Source organism: Rhynchophorus ferrugineus, unplaced genomic scaffold (genome assembly GCF_030347505.1).
Source record: "Rhynchophorus ferrugineus isolate W39M unplaced genomic scaffold, kcgeb_rfMv2 rfM7, whole genome shotgun sequence".
In the NCBI taxonomy this organism is placed as follows: Eukaryota; Metazoa; Arthropoda; class Insecta; order Coleoptera; family Curculionidae; genus Rhynchophorus; species Rhynchophorus ferrugineus.
Genome location: NW_027472586.1, coordinates 31,710,288 through 31,728,644, shown reverse-complemented (window position 1 = coordinate 31,728,644; position 18,357 = coordinate 31,710,288). Strand labels below are relative to the sequence as shown.

The following is an 18,357-nucleotide window of genomic DNA, read 5'->3' as shown; positions in this document are numbered from 1 at the left end:
AATTACAATGAATCTCTTATAGTGAAAGTATATTTGAATGTTATATCATATAACTTTATAAAATATTTTACGGTAAAATATTGAAATTAATTGTATTTTGTTGTGTTTTACAGGAAGATTCGGTAGAGTCATAATTACGTCCAAAGATGGAAATAAGAACATGTTGCGTGTCGACGTGTGGAGAGAAATGCGAATGTTGGACGAAATGATCCAAAATATGACTGTAAACTATGATGACGAAGTCTTCACGTACAGTGATATCTGTGCCAAATGGTTATCGGAATGTTTCCAAAACGATATCTTAAACTTGGATTATATTATGGAAGACGTAAGTACTGATTTTCTAATAGTATAAGTTTCAATGAAAATTTAAATTAACTTCTAAAGGAATAAAAATTCGGTATAATTACTTCTGCTATAATAAATTAATGTAAATTAAAATGAATAATTTTGTTGAAAAAGTATAGGTAGTTAATAAAGCACAAGATCTTTATTATATATTCAAGATAATACATTCATGACAACAAATAATCTCAAAAATAATCTAGAACATCAATAAAGACGTTGGTGGAAAATCCAACGAAGAAGGCAAATCCTCCAACTTATTTTGATTGCTTTTGAAAGTATTGTACTACTAAAAGGTATTTGTTTTTGATAATATCGACACATCTAAAACATTGTCAGTGATGAGAATCCAATACAGATTATTTTTAACGATTCTATCCATGTATATATTAACATTATATACATTATTTAACATTACAAAAATTACAAAACATATTGAGATAAACTAGCAAATTAAAATATTCCAAAAAATATAATAAACGAAAGATGTCATCCAAACTCAGCGTCAGTGTAGGTAACATTTGTGCGAATTTAACAACAGAAAAACTGACAATTGATTTGAGTGGATTTTTAAAAATTATTTCAACTCAATATATATCCTGAAATATACATTATTTTAGAGGATTTTAGAATAACTTTAATATTAAACACAATGTTTTTAATGCCTTCAATATTGAAGATTTTACATTTTTATTGACCTGAAGTTCAATTATTCAATCTCCTTCTTCCCGTTGTTTTTTTTTTCTTAACTAGAATATGTTTGATTCTAGATTATTGTGAACTGACAACAAATACCACATAATCATAATTATTTTACTAAGTTTTAAATATTTTTCTTTTTTTATTAATTGCATCTTACATTCGATATGCTTAGTACAATCTTAATTATAAATTAATTTATTACTACTATTCTATTGTACCTAATAATCTGTTGCTTTAATATACAAGTAAGGCATGTACGGGATTAATAAATCAATATGCATTTCCAAAATTAGAATAAAACTAATCTACTTAAGCTAATCTTAAAGATACACTAGTACACTAAACTAGTTCATGTAGTTTGGTTCGCTTCAATCTTCTCATTTATGCGTGCGTGTTATCCAGTAGTTGTATTGCTTCCACGTTGCTGTACGAAATTTTGGATCACTTCATGTATCCATTAGATTCCGAGGTCATGGTGGTATTGGGTCATTGGTAATTAATCGTAGAACGTGTTTTGGGTGAGTTGGATTGCTAGTTGGTTTGATATTTTAGTGCAACCCCATATTTGCACCCCATAGGTCCAAATAGGTTCTTTGATTTTAGGTCAAGTTGAGAGGATCTTCCGACTAACCAGTACAGTTGCTTGACTTGAGTCTAATCTACTCTGCTTTTTGTCTGACATGCAATTTCTAGTTTAACCTACCATCGAAATATATTTCGAGATATTTAGCTGATTCTGCTTGAGTAATCGGGCACCCGTCAAGTGATATAATTAGGCTTTGTCATTTCGCGGCAACGTAAAATTAACATCGACAGATTTGAAGCTATTAAGCTGTATTTTCCAGTCTCTAGTCCATCTGTAGATCTTGTTGACCGCTACTTCTACATTTTCTATAACCTTAGACAGAGATACATATATAAAAATGGTGCCAAGACACTACCTTGTGGAACTCAAGCCGAAATACATTTAAGTGTGGAGAATACCCCTTCATACGAAAGTCTCAATTTTTTTTCGAAAAGATATGATTCCAGAGGTCGACAGTAATTCCGCGGTAGCAATTTGCTCATTTTGTAGATGTCATACCCGGTCAAAATCTTGTGAGACATTCAGGAATGTTGCAAGGCAGTATTTCTTTTCTTCGAATATCTTTTCAACAACCGCTTGTCACTCTGTGACTTGGTCGATTGTCGAATGGTGATTCCGAAATCCAAACTGGATATCTCGTATTTCTATAAATGGTTTAATACGTTTTAATAACAGTTTCTCAAATAATTTTGATATCGCAGTTAGCAGCGACGCCTGTAAGATCCGGGCTTAATTCACTTACATATTTCTCGAAGAAACTCTGTGTATACTCTTTAATCATTTGATTTATCTGATCACTAATTCTATTAAATATTGTTTTGACTACAGCATTTCTGGTTCTGTGCCGTACTATTCTAGCGTTTCGCCTTTGTTTTATCAATCTTTTTAAATACTATTTAATATTTTAAAATATATGCCGAAGAGAATCATCGATCAATATTTGCTTAGTCTCTACAGCAATGATGTTCATATATTAATTAGCACTGTTGTTTTTTTTTCTGTTAAACAAACTACACTACATTACGAGATCAAGTGGTTTCATTCTTTTCAGTCTGTGTCTTACTAAGAGTTGCAATGCTTCGCAAATTCGTTCAATGTTTACTTATATATAATATATTAAACAATATATACTATTTTTAAAGAGAAAGTATAAATTGAATTAACATTAATATATTCTGGTGTGTTGTACATTATGAAATACAAATATTAGCACAACTTATGTTACGTTACCAACTAATTTTAATTTAACTCACTAATTTTTTTATGAAAAATAATATTGATACATCTTTAAGGCTGATAATAATGTTAATGAATAAATTCGATTTTTTATAATAGAGTCAGCAAAATCAAGAGATCAGTTTTATGATGTTTTTTTTTTATGTTTTATGTTAAAATAAAATACTAAAGTCGAAAATATTTTATAAAATTGAAATTTTTTTCAATACATGTCAATTGCTAATAAATCAGATATATTATCAGATAATTGCAGCTACAACAGCAAACTCTTATAAGAATGTAGCTTTATTTATATTGCTTTTGGTCTAGAAATACCGAAAATGGAGAGATGGTTGGACAGTTATTATATACATATATATATATATATATATATATATATATATATATATATATATATATATATATATTTCCAAGCACTTTTTCCCAGACCCAATATATAATATATATTTATGGTAATAAATGTAACAATTAATAGTAATGATAAATAATAACATTGTATCTATTTTCCTGGTTTGCTCTAATAAATATGACCCAAGTAATATCAGAAAAGTGAATGTATAGTATTAATTTAAATGTATGAATTGCTTGTTCTTCAAGTTCTCCAAAGTCAACACATTTTCCCACATTTAACATGTTAATCGTAATCTAATTTATTTCAGTCCGTAATAGTTTGCATTTAACTTTTACTAGTCTACTAAATATAGTAAATGTTACAGTTCCTTTTATTTTTATTTCCTTGATTAAACCAGCTCATCATGTTATTAGTTTAAGTGTCAAAAAGAGACATATATAATAGAATTAAGTACTGATCAGATAGTGTCAAGTCAATATTTAAAAGTAAATGAAAAGCTGGCTTTAAAACATGCAGAAATATCAGAAGTTCTCAACATCTGGCTTCAGAAATAGAAAGGTGTGAAAGTTCATCGATGAATGTGAAGTTTCCATATATAACATAGTCTATTTAGTTAAATTTGTATGAATAAATATATACATTTTGAAAAATACGAAAGAAAAGGTTATTTTTCTCCAACAATTACTGACGTATTCAGTTTATATAAACCACTAATTGCCATTTATTGTTACCATTCAACAAACGTAGCTGTTTGCTTGGCCTTTAACTAGTTTATATTTCAAAGAAAAGGTCTTTTATGTTCACACACATTCTCATAATTAAATTATCCATTGTTATCTAACAACCTCTATTTATTCTAGTGAACTATATTTAATTTCCTTTTATATGTCAACCATAACAGTAATTAATTGCATATTTCATAATTTATTAAGGCATCGACTGAAAACTTTCCGGTCTGACTTGTTTCTGAAATCTGGACTATATTTTCATATTTACTATGTATGCGAAAATACCGGCTTGAACCGAACGTTGAATAAATTATCGCTGTTTTTCGTAGAATAGTGCTGTATTTTTCAAAAAAAATATGTATGATAATAACAAAAATATAAACTTCATTTTAATTACAGGTAGAAAACCACAATATTAATTTGACATTTCCATTGATGTTCAATCCGGTGACTTGGGATGCTCATGCTTTTCCAGTGTTCTTCGGGGGGACTGAAGTTAGTGAGGATGGCTTCATAATCAGCGTACCATCAGTTCAACTAGTATATTTCGGAAATGCCGATAGCAAGAAAATCGACAAACTGTAAGTTATTCCTTTAGATTAGGTAATGTTTTAACTAGAATTGGGAACTATCAACTGAAAATAGTCGAAAAAGTCGATAATCAAAAAACTAGCGACTGAAAATAGTAATTAAGTAATTTCAGTCAAATGCACGGTGCGACTGTTTTTTTTTTTCATTGATGATGTCAGACCTTGTACGAATTCTTTCCTGTATAAGTTGTGAGGGTGAAAAGGACGGAGCTAACTGCTTGGAGCGTTAATTTTAAATGTGCTTATATTTTCCAACGGTTGTATAAGCGAGACGGAGATGTATATATATATATATATATATATATATATATATATATATATATATATATATTCCTTCACGTATTAACTTTAAAAAAGTAAAGGAAAAAAAGGAAGTAGAATTACTTTTATATCTGAATGTTCTGTGGATCTGTAAAGAGGAATAGAATAATAACCGCACAAATGTTTTATGGTATTTTGATATGTTAGTCGCTATTTTTAAATAACATATTATAATAAATATAGATAATACAACAGAATTTAAACAAAACCTAAAAACTAAAGATGTACAATAACGATAAATACAAAATAAAAATTAAACATATACGTAATCATAGAAAAAAACTAATCCATAACATAATTAAAAATGATCGCGCAATAACCACTAGAGCTTTTTTAAATAAATAAATGCTTTATTTATTATTGAACGGAAATAGTTTTTAATCACTATACAAAAATAGTGAACATGATCAGCTTTTCTCCCGTGATGAGTTTTCTTTGATTGTTAATAAATTGGCCAGATTTTGAAAAAACTTATTCCGAGGGGATAGATGTTGCAGGTATAGCAAGATATTTTAAATGTAACTGATATAAATCATATAATATCATTTTATGCCCCAATAAGTGACATTTCCAAATACTGCTTAATTTCTAAAGTTGTTGTAGCACCTATTGTAATTATTTCTTTCATTCTAGCTAGTTTTTTATTCAAATGTCTTCAGATGAAATACATTCCTCGTCAATATTTGTGTCTTGAATTTCGAGTTGTAGTACTGTTTTTGTATTTTTTGAAGTTAGAATGGAATATATCTCTTTTGTGATAACTTCTTGTATCGCCTCAGCATTATTTGTAATCTGGGCCTAAAAAATAATTATACAGCAATATCTTATTATCCAAAGATAATTTAGATTTACGCTATGTAAGCCAATATAACTGTTTCAGTTTTAGCCTCTTACTGTGTAGATTCTCGAAAGCCTTTTATATCACAGGTAAGAGACTTATTGGAACATAAGGGGAAACACACTGGCCCGTGGAATCACACTTGTTATGGTTTCCAGAGGGGTATCGCGCTGAATTAGAATGTTACTGGCAAAAGGTAGCACTTTATTTTGGAATCTCTGAAAGTTGGATTTGCTAGTAGTACCACAATTCGATATCATACCTATCTTGGCCTAAAAATTACTTATACAGCAATATCTTATTATCCAAAGATAATTTAGATTTACGCTATGTAAGCCAATATAATTGGTTCAGTTTTAGCCTCTTAGTGTGTAGATTCTCGAAAGCCTTGTGCATCACAGATAATAGACCTATTGGAAGATAAGGGGAAACGTCTTCTAATTTTTTTCCTGGTTTAAGAATCATAATGATTTGGGATATTTTCCAAGTGCTAGTTTCTAACTTCTCTGGCAGTTCTTGTAAGATTCTTCCAGCTGTTAGATAAAATCCGGGAGATATCTTGGGATTAATTCCATTCATTATTGTTTGTTTTACTTACTAACAGTAAATTTTTCGTGTGGTAGATCCCTTTGAAATTGAGTGTTAAGACAGCACGGATATTTCGGACAAATTTTTCTAGATATTAATAGTTCTTCAATAATTATTAAAAAATCCTAGTGTTGAAATTCTATCACAGCAATGTTCCTCTCCTTTCTTTTGAATCAAACTTGACAAGACAACTCGTGTATACTGATTCTCTTGCAAATTTGGAAATAACAATTTTGTTATTATTATGTTTTTATGATTTTCAGAGGTTCAGCTTGGGAAGACGCCTTCCTCGACCTGATCGAAAAAATCCAGGACAGAGAGAACATATTCCAGCATATCAGGATAGCCCGATTCGCTTCCAGAACTTTGGATCATGAGTTGGAGAAGAACACTAATTCTGTGATACCGTATTTCACGTCGACGTTTGTCATTATGGCCGTGTTTTCTATTGGTAAGCCTACGATTTTGAATAAATCATTGATTCTGTATGATGATAATCAATTCCAGTGACGTGTATGATGTCTGACTGGGTAAGATCGAAACCATGGCTGGGTCTTTTGGGAAATTTGAGTGCAGCGATGGCGACCTTGGGAGCTTTCGGATTTTGTATGTACGCTGGTGTGGATTTTATCGGCATAAATTTGGCAGCACCATTTTTGATGATCGGTAAGTATAAGATGGGGCAAAAGTCCCATTACCATTTTGATTATGCGCCATCTTGGTTATGTGATGTTTAGCTCAGTTTCGCTTTAACCATTGTGTTGTGTAAACGTCCAAATTTTATCATTACGGATAAATTACGCCACAAGAACTGCACTCTGCTTAAGGCGAATTTTGTAAACTGATTTGAAAATGTTCTCGTGCAAAATTCAATTAGTCCAAAAATTGCTAGCGAGCGATCCTGATCAACGAGTTGAGTACAGTAATGTAACCCTAAGGCTGTCTAGTGAAATTGAAGATTTTTCGTCTAAATTAATTATGAACGATGAAGCCCATTTTCTTCTCAGTGACCACGACAATAAACAAAACAATCGCTTCTGGGGAACACAGAATCCTCAATTAATTCTTGAAACATCATTGCATCCACTAAAAATAACCGTATGGTGTGGTATTCATTCTGGAAACATCATTGGTCCCTATTTTTTTGAAAATTGCCAAGGTGTTGCAGTTATTGTTACTGCTGAACGGTACCAAGACATGATTCGAAATTTTTTTGTGTCTAATGGAAGAGCAAGGGCTAGAAGACATGTGGTTTCGGCAAAATGGGGCCATAACACACACAGCTCATTCAGCAATTCAGTTATTCACAATGTTAAAATCACCACACATCTGCCAACCATTGTCTTCATATTTTAATTTGCGTAGTAATCATCTCCAAGTTTTTCCACGTACTGTTTTTTTTTCCATATTATTTTCAACTACAAAATCCTAAAATACATAAAAATCAGTTGATCAGTTGAAACGAAGAGCTGTGCGTTTTTAACAAGTGCAGTATAATAATGATACGTTACTTTACAGGTATAGGAATCGATGATACCTTTGTGATGTTAGCAGCTTGGCGCCGAACCTCGATTAAAACGCCAGTGCCCGAAAGAATGGCCCTCATGTTGAGCGAGGCAGCTGTGTCCATTACGATCACATCAGTGACCGATTTCTTCAGTTTCTGGATCGGAATATTCAGCCCGTTTCCATCCGTCACTATATTTTGTATATATTCAGGTCAGTATTAGGTTACTATAGGTTTCCAAATTCTGCCCCATCCTTACTAACCAGACATAGCACGTTCTGATTAACACTTGTTCAGAATGCAGCATGTCATTACTGACACGCGGTTTCGAAATACTGAAGAAGCGTGTATATGGATCGATGATTGGATAGTTGCTAGGCCAACATCGTTCTTTCAAGACAGTTTCGCAACATTCCCAGAAAAAGGGGCAAAAACTGTAGAAAATCATCAAGATCATAGAAAACAATGATCAATATTTACAACATTAAATCCATTATTGTATATTTTTTTATATGAAATAAATTTCCTAAAACATCTGTATAAAATAAATTATACACCATTTTCTACAGTTATATATATATGATTTTAAACAATTTTTAATGCATTTTTCAGGTGCCGCTACCGTATTCCTGTTCGTATGGCATTTAACATTCTTCGCTGCATGTGTCGCTATTTCTGGATATTGCGAGCAAAAGAATTTACATTCGATTTTCTGCTTCAAGGTCCAGCCTTTATCAAAATCGCGTAAGTACCTGAAATCATATTCGTTATAATTAAAATTCATGACAGAATAAACTGATCACTTATAAACTATAGCATAACGTTTTGGAAAGGTAATTAATGATTGTTCAGTTGTTTTATCGTCATTCCTTAGTCGACTGAAGCTCATATATCATATACATTATAACAATATTTTACGCTTTCTTGGTAACAATTTACTTGTTATTATAATGAATATATGGAAGCTAATCCTTTTATAAATCTTCATACCATTACTGTTTTAGATATTTGTTAAACGTAACGGTTTGGGGGAAAAGTAATTTCGCTTTTTTTCAAGTTTTTCCAAGTTATTCATATAAAAAGTAAGCATTCCTCAATGTTTGAAACATCATGTCTTGGTGTCAATGTAGTCTTTCTTGGCATTAGTGTCTTCTGACACTATCACTTCATCATTCAACATTCATCACCATAAATCCCACATAATTTTCCGTCTACGCAGCATTTTCCATTATCGGAAGTTAAAAACCAAAATATGAAAGCACAATAACCATAACTTTAAATAAATAAAACTACCTTTCAGTCTGAAATGTTAATTCTATGTCATGGTCAGCAAACTTATTGAATTAATTAGCATCGAGTTCTTATTTATAAATTATAATTAAATTGAAATACGTATTAAGCAAATGATCCACCCTTGCATTGAAATGAATAAAATTTTAACATTCATAGTTAAAAATATATTTAAAGAGAATCTATATAAATCAGGACAATATATTTCATCAGATATGCTAAAAGTTAGTATGTGTTTTAAAACGTCGCACCAAGACTAGAATAACCGGGCTGTCAAAATGTAACTGTAAATACACCAAGATTTATAACAATTAATTCTAACCCAAGAAAAAAATAATCAACAATTAATAAGGTATCCCAGAAAGGTAGATGGGTAATCCCATCATTTCGTTTAATTAGTCACGGATAACGGTGTGTTGGATTAAGTCTTAAAGCCTTAACAGAAGTTATGTACGTTATATATAAAGTAATAGCTATAACATATTAGATTAAATTTTGAAAAGATGCAGTAAATTGCGGGTACAATAGGTGCTTCGCCAACAATGGAATAAATATATTGGAACGCAGTTTTAAAATCAATTAAAATGATGCTGTAATGTTATAACCTTCTTCGTATCACCTGAGATTTGTTTGATTTTTTTTTTTTCATCAGTTCAAACTGGTTGTTCGAGGATCGACTTGGCATCTTTAAATTTTCTAATTTGATCTGTCTGTGAAGCCTCTATTAGTGATATCGGAGATGGTGGATAATCTGAAGCTTGCATTTGGAAAACCAAAAATAAGTTATTTTCTTTGCTTTCAGTAGTTTTGTGAGCTCTCTTTTTCTTATTGTCTTCTCCCAGTTCTCTTGAAACTAGGAAGGTCTACATCGAACTCCCCTGAAGGATTCTCGCTAGCGGAATCTAATGGTACTACTGATAGAGACCTCTAACTGCTAATTGAACTAAATCGGATAAGAAATTTATTTCTAAATTGTTATTAGTACTGTAAAAATCGCATTGCTTTGAGCCTCATACTACTCACTAGAGCTATTCGCTTTTGTGTTGACGTGGAAGTCGGAGGAAGTTTGACCAGACCAGCTTGAATAATAATTTCTGATGTTTCCACTGTTTTTACATTTAGAGAGAGAAGAAAACAAAATACTTCTATAAATCGGAGATGTTCTTACAGGTTATAAATGTAGTAATGTCTGTTACTTGCGTAGTTATTGACATAGCCTGTCTTTCCAATTATTTAGCAAGTTGTGGATGCACGTCTCACTATTATGGATGATTCTTGAATCAGAACAAGAAGCTAAAGAATGAAGGAAACCTATCTCTTCGGCTTTGAAGCATATGATCAGAGCTTGGGCTTAAAACAGAAGTAACTATTTATTATATAATGCAAAATAGCTAGTTTAGATCCCCCTTCCTATTTCTGCAACAAATTAAATAGCAACATTAATTAACTACATTATATATAACAAAAAATTCACCAAAGATTGATACGAATATAACGTTAATATGTACCGGTCATAAATGGAAAAACTTTGAAATAATAGAATATAAACATAAGACAAGTATAATTACTTTTCAGCAATGAAAAAAATTGATATAAAATGAAACAGAAATGTATATATTGTATATAATGTATATATTAATAAGAAAATTACTTATTCATATTGGATTAGTAAACACATATGTGTTAAATTAATAAAAAATCCATATTAAGTAAAAATAATCAACACAATACAATCTATGATTCATGCTAGTAGGGCTGCCATTTATACTTTCAACCTTGACAATACAAAGTGTAAGCTTTATCACTTTTATAACCTTCCAAAGAAGGTTTTGTCATTTAAGTATAACTCAGGTAAAAAATGAGGGTATCTTTCTACTGTTAGGCTCTAATTATAAATAGCAATCCTCGCATAAAGATTGATATTAGTTCATTCGGTTATATTATTTTTAACTACCACCTTGATTCGTGCCAGCAGTACCAACAGGTCAATTGAAAGTTCCCCGGCCTACCATAGTAAAACAAATATTTTTGGCCAAATTAGTTTTTTTTTATTCAACATAATACCCTTCGAGCGGCCCTCCAACTTTTCGATACCTTTTTTGTAGTACGATTTGTCCTTTGTTTCAAAATAGGCGTCAGTTTCGGCAATCACCTCTTCATTCGACGAAAATTTCTTCACAGCGAGCATTCTTTTGAAATCTGAGAACAGGAAATAGTCGCTGGCGGCCAGATCTAGAGAATACGGTGGATGAGAAAGCAATTCGAAGCCCAATTCATGGATTTTTGCCATCGTGTTCACTGATTTGTAACACGGTGCATTGTCTTGGTGAAGCAGCACTTTCTTTTCTTCTTGCCAGCCGACTGTTGCGTTTTCTCACGCTTTTGAGCTGGTTCATCGTATGCAGTCCACTCGGATAACTGTCGGTTGAACTTCGGAGTGAAATGATGGAGCCATGTTTCATCCATTGTCACATATCGACGCAAAAACTCGGGTTTATTATGCTTGATCATCTTCAAATCATTAATCGTCGTTGTTTTTGGTCAAAAGTGAGCTCGCGCGGCACCCACTTTGCACAGAACTTTCTCAACCCAAATATTCGTGAATGATATGATATGGGCGCCCACTGCGTTCCCCGCATTCGGTGCTCATTTCACCACTAAATTTAGCATACCAATCCTTGAAGGTTGATTTTCCTGGGGCAGTGTCCGGAAACTCGGCATCAAGCCAAGCTTTTGCTTCAACTGTATTTTTTCCCTTCAAAAAGCAATATTTTATCAACACGCGAAATTCCTTTTTATCCGTTTTTTTCACAATAACAAAAGTTGCTTCACTCAAAATGCTATAATTCACAAACTAATGATCCAACAGTTGTCAAATTTATACACGCATCTTTTGGGGGTTAGGGCTAACTAAGAAACATGGATTTAATTCTAGTAGCGCCATCTATGTGTTAGGCCGGGGACTCATAATGGACACCAAATCCATTAATATTTCGACTGGTTTTGTGAATAAACAAATTTTGATGATAATAATACAGGAATTGTAAATAAAAATAAAATAACATAAAAATCTTGTTTAATATTGGCCATTTAACTAGCACGTATTAAAGCAACTCGTGTTACGCTCATATTAGTCCGACAATACAAGTGTAAATGGAAATATCACATTGCGATGGAGAAAGTCTTACGGTGATCTTAATGTAGTTTACGATAATTTATTTCCTTCTAATTACCGAATTATATAATCGAAATTGAAGAGAACGCGGCAAAAGTAGAGCATAAAATATTTAATGTTAATACGGGGGATTGTCAATAACTAAATAAATATTATATATACTCAAAATAACTATATAAAAATGTAGTTTATAGAGTTATAATTGGTGTAAGGTCTGAAACAAAAACATTTTGTCTCAATCGCACTGTTTTTTACTAAAATTTTCATAGCAGTATGAACCAAATTTCCAAATATGGACTGGTTTCATTGATGGTGTACCCATTCGACCTACAGAGCTACTGCAATCTGCTATTGGTGACTGTACGTCCTAGGCCACAGCAATTTCAGTCCATTTTTGATGGCCTTACACCCTGATCTGTCATGCCTGTGATAAGAATATACGGAATATGGTTTTTTTCAATGTACGGCTGTTATTTAGTTCTAATACAGCACTTTGAACTGCGGAAGGATTACCAATCTGACGTCAACTTGTCTGTAAAATTGTTTATTTCCTTGATAAGTAAGCTGATCCCGGATAATTGAATGAATTCAAAAGAGAACAGTCTTATAATTTGACCTACGGAATGTTCCACTTATAAAATGTGTAGAGTTTAATGAAAGAGATGCTTGAACTGCCATTTCACTACCATCTTAGTATAAATGAAACACTTCATTCATCACATTTTACGGTCGCTATATAAATTAAAAGATCACACCTCTAAAAAAGTTAATACAATTTTACGAGTATCAAAGTTGAACATGTAAAAATATTTTGGTATTTCAATCATTAGACGTTGATTCAGTCAAAACAGTGAAGAAAAAATAAATAGAATTTGGAGCACTGACTTCATTTCTGTTTCTGTTTTAAAAACTTTATGAATTTTTTTTACGGTTTTTACGCAGTCTTACTTCATTATTTTAATATGAAAGGAAGCCCGTAATAAAGTCACTGTATTTTGGTGGAAACCATATTATTGCTGAGAAAAAACATTGAAAGTGATTTCCAAGACAAGAATAAGACATATGATCGAGTCAAAATCACTCATGTCAAATCAAAACTCATCGAGCACTCATACAAATTTACGCAAATTATTGTAAATTAATGTCAGAAAAATGTTTGAACGGCTCGAGAATTACAAACATGGAAGGACATTGTCTCCTTCACATTCAGAGGTGTTTTTCGACTTCTGATCTGCTTCAATGGCAAGAAAGAAAAATATGTTTATATCGAGTTACAACTTCTGATGAAAAATGGATATGTTCCAACAAACCCATGCATAGATAGTCAAAGATAGGGAGATAAATATCCAAAGATATCTAGTAGGATGGTAGGATTATATTAAATAGCTAAATGAAGAAGCGTTAAAAGAAAAATTACTAGAATGCACTGATAAACACTACAAAATCATTTTACAGCCCGACGGTGCTTAGACTAGATCAAAGACAAGTATGGAAACACTCAAATGGGTCAAACAAATAGGTATTACTTCGAACTTTGTTGATTCAAGGATTAGGTCTGTTGGATTATAATTATTATCCATGGCTAGCTATGCCCTCAGATGTTATGATGATAACATGTTTAACGATACATTTGTTCAGTTTAATTTTAAGCAAATTGTTTTTCATAGGAAGCAAAAAAAGACAAATGATATCGATTCCTAGTGTTATATCAACATATTTAAAGTTATAAACAACCAATACCAACCATCCTATAAAAAGAAAAGTTGAATCGAAATTCAATTTCTGCTTGAAAATAAAAGAAAAATAGTAGCTAGCCATGAACAAGGACATATTATTTTTCAAATAAGTCATTAATTCCCACAACTATAAAAAAAACAGCTTTTAAACCCTAAATTCCAAATGCATTTAATTTCAATAAAAAAAAATAGCGGACACTTTCATTTCCATCAACAAACGCAAGCTAACACAGTTCGATGATTTCATTAGAAAGAAACTCGACCTGGTAGCCATAAAAACATTTTGAGTTCATTCACTCATACATTCTAAATTTGCACCTTTCAAAACAATAAACAACATTTAAATATTTACTAATAAAAATGGTTTTTTGCAGAGGACCGATGCTGGTTATACAAAGTCTTCTGTAGTGGTGGTGTGGACCCCGATGATATGGACAATCCCAAAGACAACAGGGAGCACGGAATGATGGTTTTCTTCAGAGACTACTTTGCGGGTTTGTTATACACGTTCTTATTTATTGCTTGCGTAATCGAAATTTGTTTATTTTCAGTGTTCCTGAACAATGGTTGCGTGAAATTTATGGTTATTATTATTTTCGCCGTGTACCTACTCGGTGCGGGATATGGAATCACTCAGATCGAAGAGGGCTTAGAAAGAAGAAAGGTGGCAAAGAACGATTCGTACGCCATTGAGTTCTTCGATAGAGAGGATGATTACTACAGAGAATTTCCCTATAGGTAATAAATCGAAAAACTCTTCTTTTAGGGAGAGTTCTAATTAGCGTTGGGAACTATCGGCTGAATACGACTATCGACTGTTTAGTAACTGACTACTTTTTACAATTGACTGTTTCAGTCGATTGTTTTCAGGCTCTATTTTCGGTTCGACTGATTTTATTACTATTTACTATCGATTATTTCAGTCGTGTACTTTTAATTACTATTTTCCGTTCTACTAGTTTCATTCGACTGATTTTTAACATTCTGGCACTGCCCTCCTAGCCGCGACCTTGAAAAAAATATGCCCAATTTATGCTTACATTGATTTAAATGTAATATATGTGATTTTATGTTTTTTTTTTTGGCAGTTTGCTTATAAATAAATATAGCATGTTATACATTAATATATAATTTTTGAACGCTTTTTTTCAAAATTATTAATGTAACAGGTCAATTGAAAAGTCCCACGCCTGATACATATATGGCGCTACTAGAATTAAATTCATATGTTTTTTAGTTAGCTCTACACTCAAAAGATGCATTAGTTTGTGAATTATAGCATTTTGAGTGAAGCAAATTTTGTTACTGTGAAAAAAATTGATAAAAAAAGAATTTTCCGTGTTGATAAAATATTGTTTTTTGAAGAGAAAAAATACAGTTGAACCAAAAATTTGGCTTGATGCCGAGTTTCCGGACACTGTCCCAGGAAAATCAACCATCAAGGATTGGTATGCTAAGTTTAGACGTGGTGAAATGAGCATCCAATACGCAGTGGAAGAGGTTGCCCAAAAGAGGTTGTTACTGACGAAAATATTTAAAAAATTCATAAAATTATTTTGAATTACTATAAATTGAAATTGAATGAAATAGCAGACACTCTAAAGATATCAACTGTACGTTTACATCATATCATTCACGAATATTTGGGCATGAGAAAGCTCTATACAAAGTAGTTGCCGCGCGAGCTCACTTTTGACCAAAAACAACGACGAGTTGATGATTCGGAGCAGTGGTTGAAGATGATCAAGCATAATAAACCCGAGTGTTTGCGTCGATATGACAATGGATGAAACATGGCTCCATCATTTCACTCCGAAGTCCAATCGACAGTCATTCGAGTGAACTGCACACGACGAATCCGCTCCAAAGCGTGGGAAAACGCAATGGGCGCCTGTATTTTGGGATGAGCATGGAATAACTATTACATTGCGTTATTGGACCGTTTGAAGGACGACATCGCCGAAAAAACGGCCGCATTTGAAAAAAAAGAAAGTTCTGCCTCACCAAGACAACCGTGTCACAAGTCAGTGAAAACGATGGCAAAAATCTATAAATTGGGCTTCTAATTGCTTCCTTATCCACCATATTCTCCACATCTGGCCACCAGCATCTATTTCCTGTTCTCAGATCTCAAAAGAATGCTCGCTGGGAGGAAATTTTCGTCAAATGAAGAGGTGATCGCCGAAACTGAGGCCTATTTTGAAATGGCTCTAGTCGCTAGTTTTTTGACTATCAACTGTTACGACTGTTCTGCGACTATCGACTCTTTCGACTGTTTTCAGTCGATAGTTCCCAACGCTAGTTCTAATCTATAAATTGGCAAAAATCGTTTTTTTCTTCATATTTTCAAAATTTAAACGTTTAAAGATATTCACCTTAAGAGGAATTCTCAAAATTTCAACTATTTTCCGTGATATAGCTGTTATTAAAGACAAAACTTTCTAAACTAAACGCGTTCTTCTCGAAACTCTTTTTCTCGAGGTGGTTGACATGGCATCTCATGTTCTACCGAACCGATTTATTTGACATTTGATGCAAACCTTTCCTCTAAATTCTTCTATGATATCAAAGTAAAATTAGAACTTTATTATTTATTGCAATACGATGCATTTTATACAAACTATTATCCATTTATAGTCGCTAGTTTTTCCCGTCTTTCAAGCAATCTTTTGATGCTATCCACAAATCGACCCATTTTTTTATATCTGGTAAAACGCTACTCAGATAGGTCAAAACTCGTAATCGGAACAAGCAGTAATCAGAAGGAGTAAAATCTGGGATCACTACAACGCTTTCAAGTATGTTTTTGCCGGTTTTGCAACATGTGGTCAACAGTGGTCATGTTGAAGGCTAATATTGTTGTGTCTTTGCTTGTTAGTGCTCGTGCAAATCCATCATTTATAGTCGATAGCGATCCCTATTAATGGTTTCATCCAGCATTACCTTCAATTCCTCATCTTCAATTTTTTTTGTCTATCCAGAAAGCTCTTTGTCTTCGGTGTGAAAATCACAAGACTCCATTCGAAAATCGAAGACTTCTTTTAAAAGTTCGAAACCAGTATTCATACGTTGATATCGATGGAGCATGGATTTAACGCACTAAAAATATTTTTTATTGAAATTTCGACGAAATGACACTGAATACTGAAAAATGAAGCCTCTGAGTGAAGCTTCAATATGAAGTTAGTTACAAATGTCTCCGATGCGATTTAAGACACAGTCATACTATCGGTGGTAATTCCTTCATACCAATTTATAGGCCTCATATTCTTAAAAAAATTCGAAAATGTCGATAAGAGGAAAAAAAAATTGGACTATCCCCTTAATAATTTATTTACCTAGAACAAAAACGAAACGATATTCTCTCGCTTTTTTTCAGAGTACAAGTCGTTATATCTGGAAAGTACGACTATTCCGATCCCCAAGTTCAAAAAGAAGTGGAGAAGCTGACCCAGACCTTCGAGAATACCTCCTACGTGTCCAACACACTCTACACGGAGTCGTGGTTGCGTAGCTTCTTACAGTACGTCGAACGAAACGAAGATTACTTGAATATATCGATAAAAAGTCAAAAGGATTTCAGCCAAGCTTTGAAGGAAGTCAGTAAACACCTTGACCTGCCGTGAACGACATTTTATAATCTGTATTGTTTCAGTTGTGGTTGGCACCGTCTAGTCCGTTTTCTTTGGACGTGAAATTCGATGAAAAAGAGGAGAACATCGTTGCGATGAGATTTCTGATACAGGCAGTTAATATTTCGGGCACGGAGCACGAGAAAGAGATGGTGAGGGCGTTGCGGAAGATATGTAAGGACTCTCCATTAAACGCTACAGTCTTTCATCCATATTTTGTATTCTTCGACCAAGTAAGTAATTAATCGTAATTAATAATTAGAACTATAAGATGGAGTTTTGTTTTAATCACTAATAATGATCACATCAGGCTATTTTAATGACGATTTTAGTTCTTCCAGTGTTGTATCAGCCTGATCACATTTTTTGGTTATATTTTGTTCTTCTTCTTTTCTACACTGGCTCTTGTATCGATATAAATCATATATTTAACACCAACTACTAAAACAACAATGATTAGGTAAAAATGTAGTCTAGATAAGCTTCTTTAAGAGTGGAACATTCAATCCAGCGTTTCTCTATTGTTTTTATACCTTCATCGTAAAACGATTTGTCTTGGGGCTTGAATTTCGACAGTCTTGGTTTGAGTCAAATCCCTTTCCATGAAACAGTGCTGGAAATAGCCAATAATCACTGGGAATTATATTTAGATTATACGGTGGGTGGCAAACCACTCATCTTTCAACAACTTCCGACACGGTGCATTGTTTTGAAAATAATAAAAATGGTTT

The 18,357-nt window shown here is 32.7% G+C and overlaps 1 protein-coding gene across 1 annotated transcript in view; it reads left to right on the top strand.

Moving 5' to 3' along the window:
• Ptr (patched domain-containing protein) overlaps positions 1-18,357 on the top strand; it is a 103,724-nt gene that overhangs the window by 82,204 nt on the left and 3,163 nt on the right. Inside the window, exons 3-12 of the mRNA XM_076409503.1 lie at positions 114-328; positions 4,349-4,530; positions 6,550-6,737; positions 6,794-6,952; positions 7,805-8,005; positions 8,406-8,537; positions 14,369-14,488; positions 14,546-14,732; positions 17,374-17,593; positions 17,650-17,859. Of these exons, the coding sequence (XP_076265618.1) occupies positions 114-328; positions 4,349-4,530; positions 6,550-6,737; positions 6,794-6,952; positions 7,805-8,005; positions 8,406-8,537; positions 14,369-14,488; positions 14,546-14,732; positions 17,374-17,593; positions 17,650-17,859 (1,814 nt within the window). The remainder of the gene's footprint in view (positions 1-113; positions 329-4,348; positions 4,531-6,549; positions 6,738-6,793; positions 6,953-7,804; positions 8,006-8,405; positions 8,538-14,368; positions 14,489-14,545; positions 14,733-17,373; positions 17,594-17,649; positions 17,860-18,357) is intronic.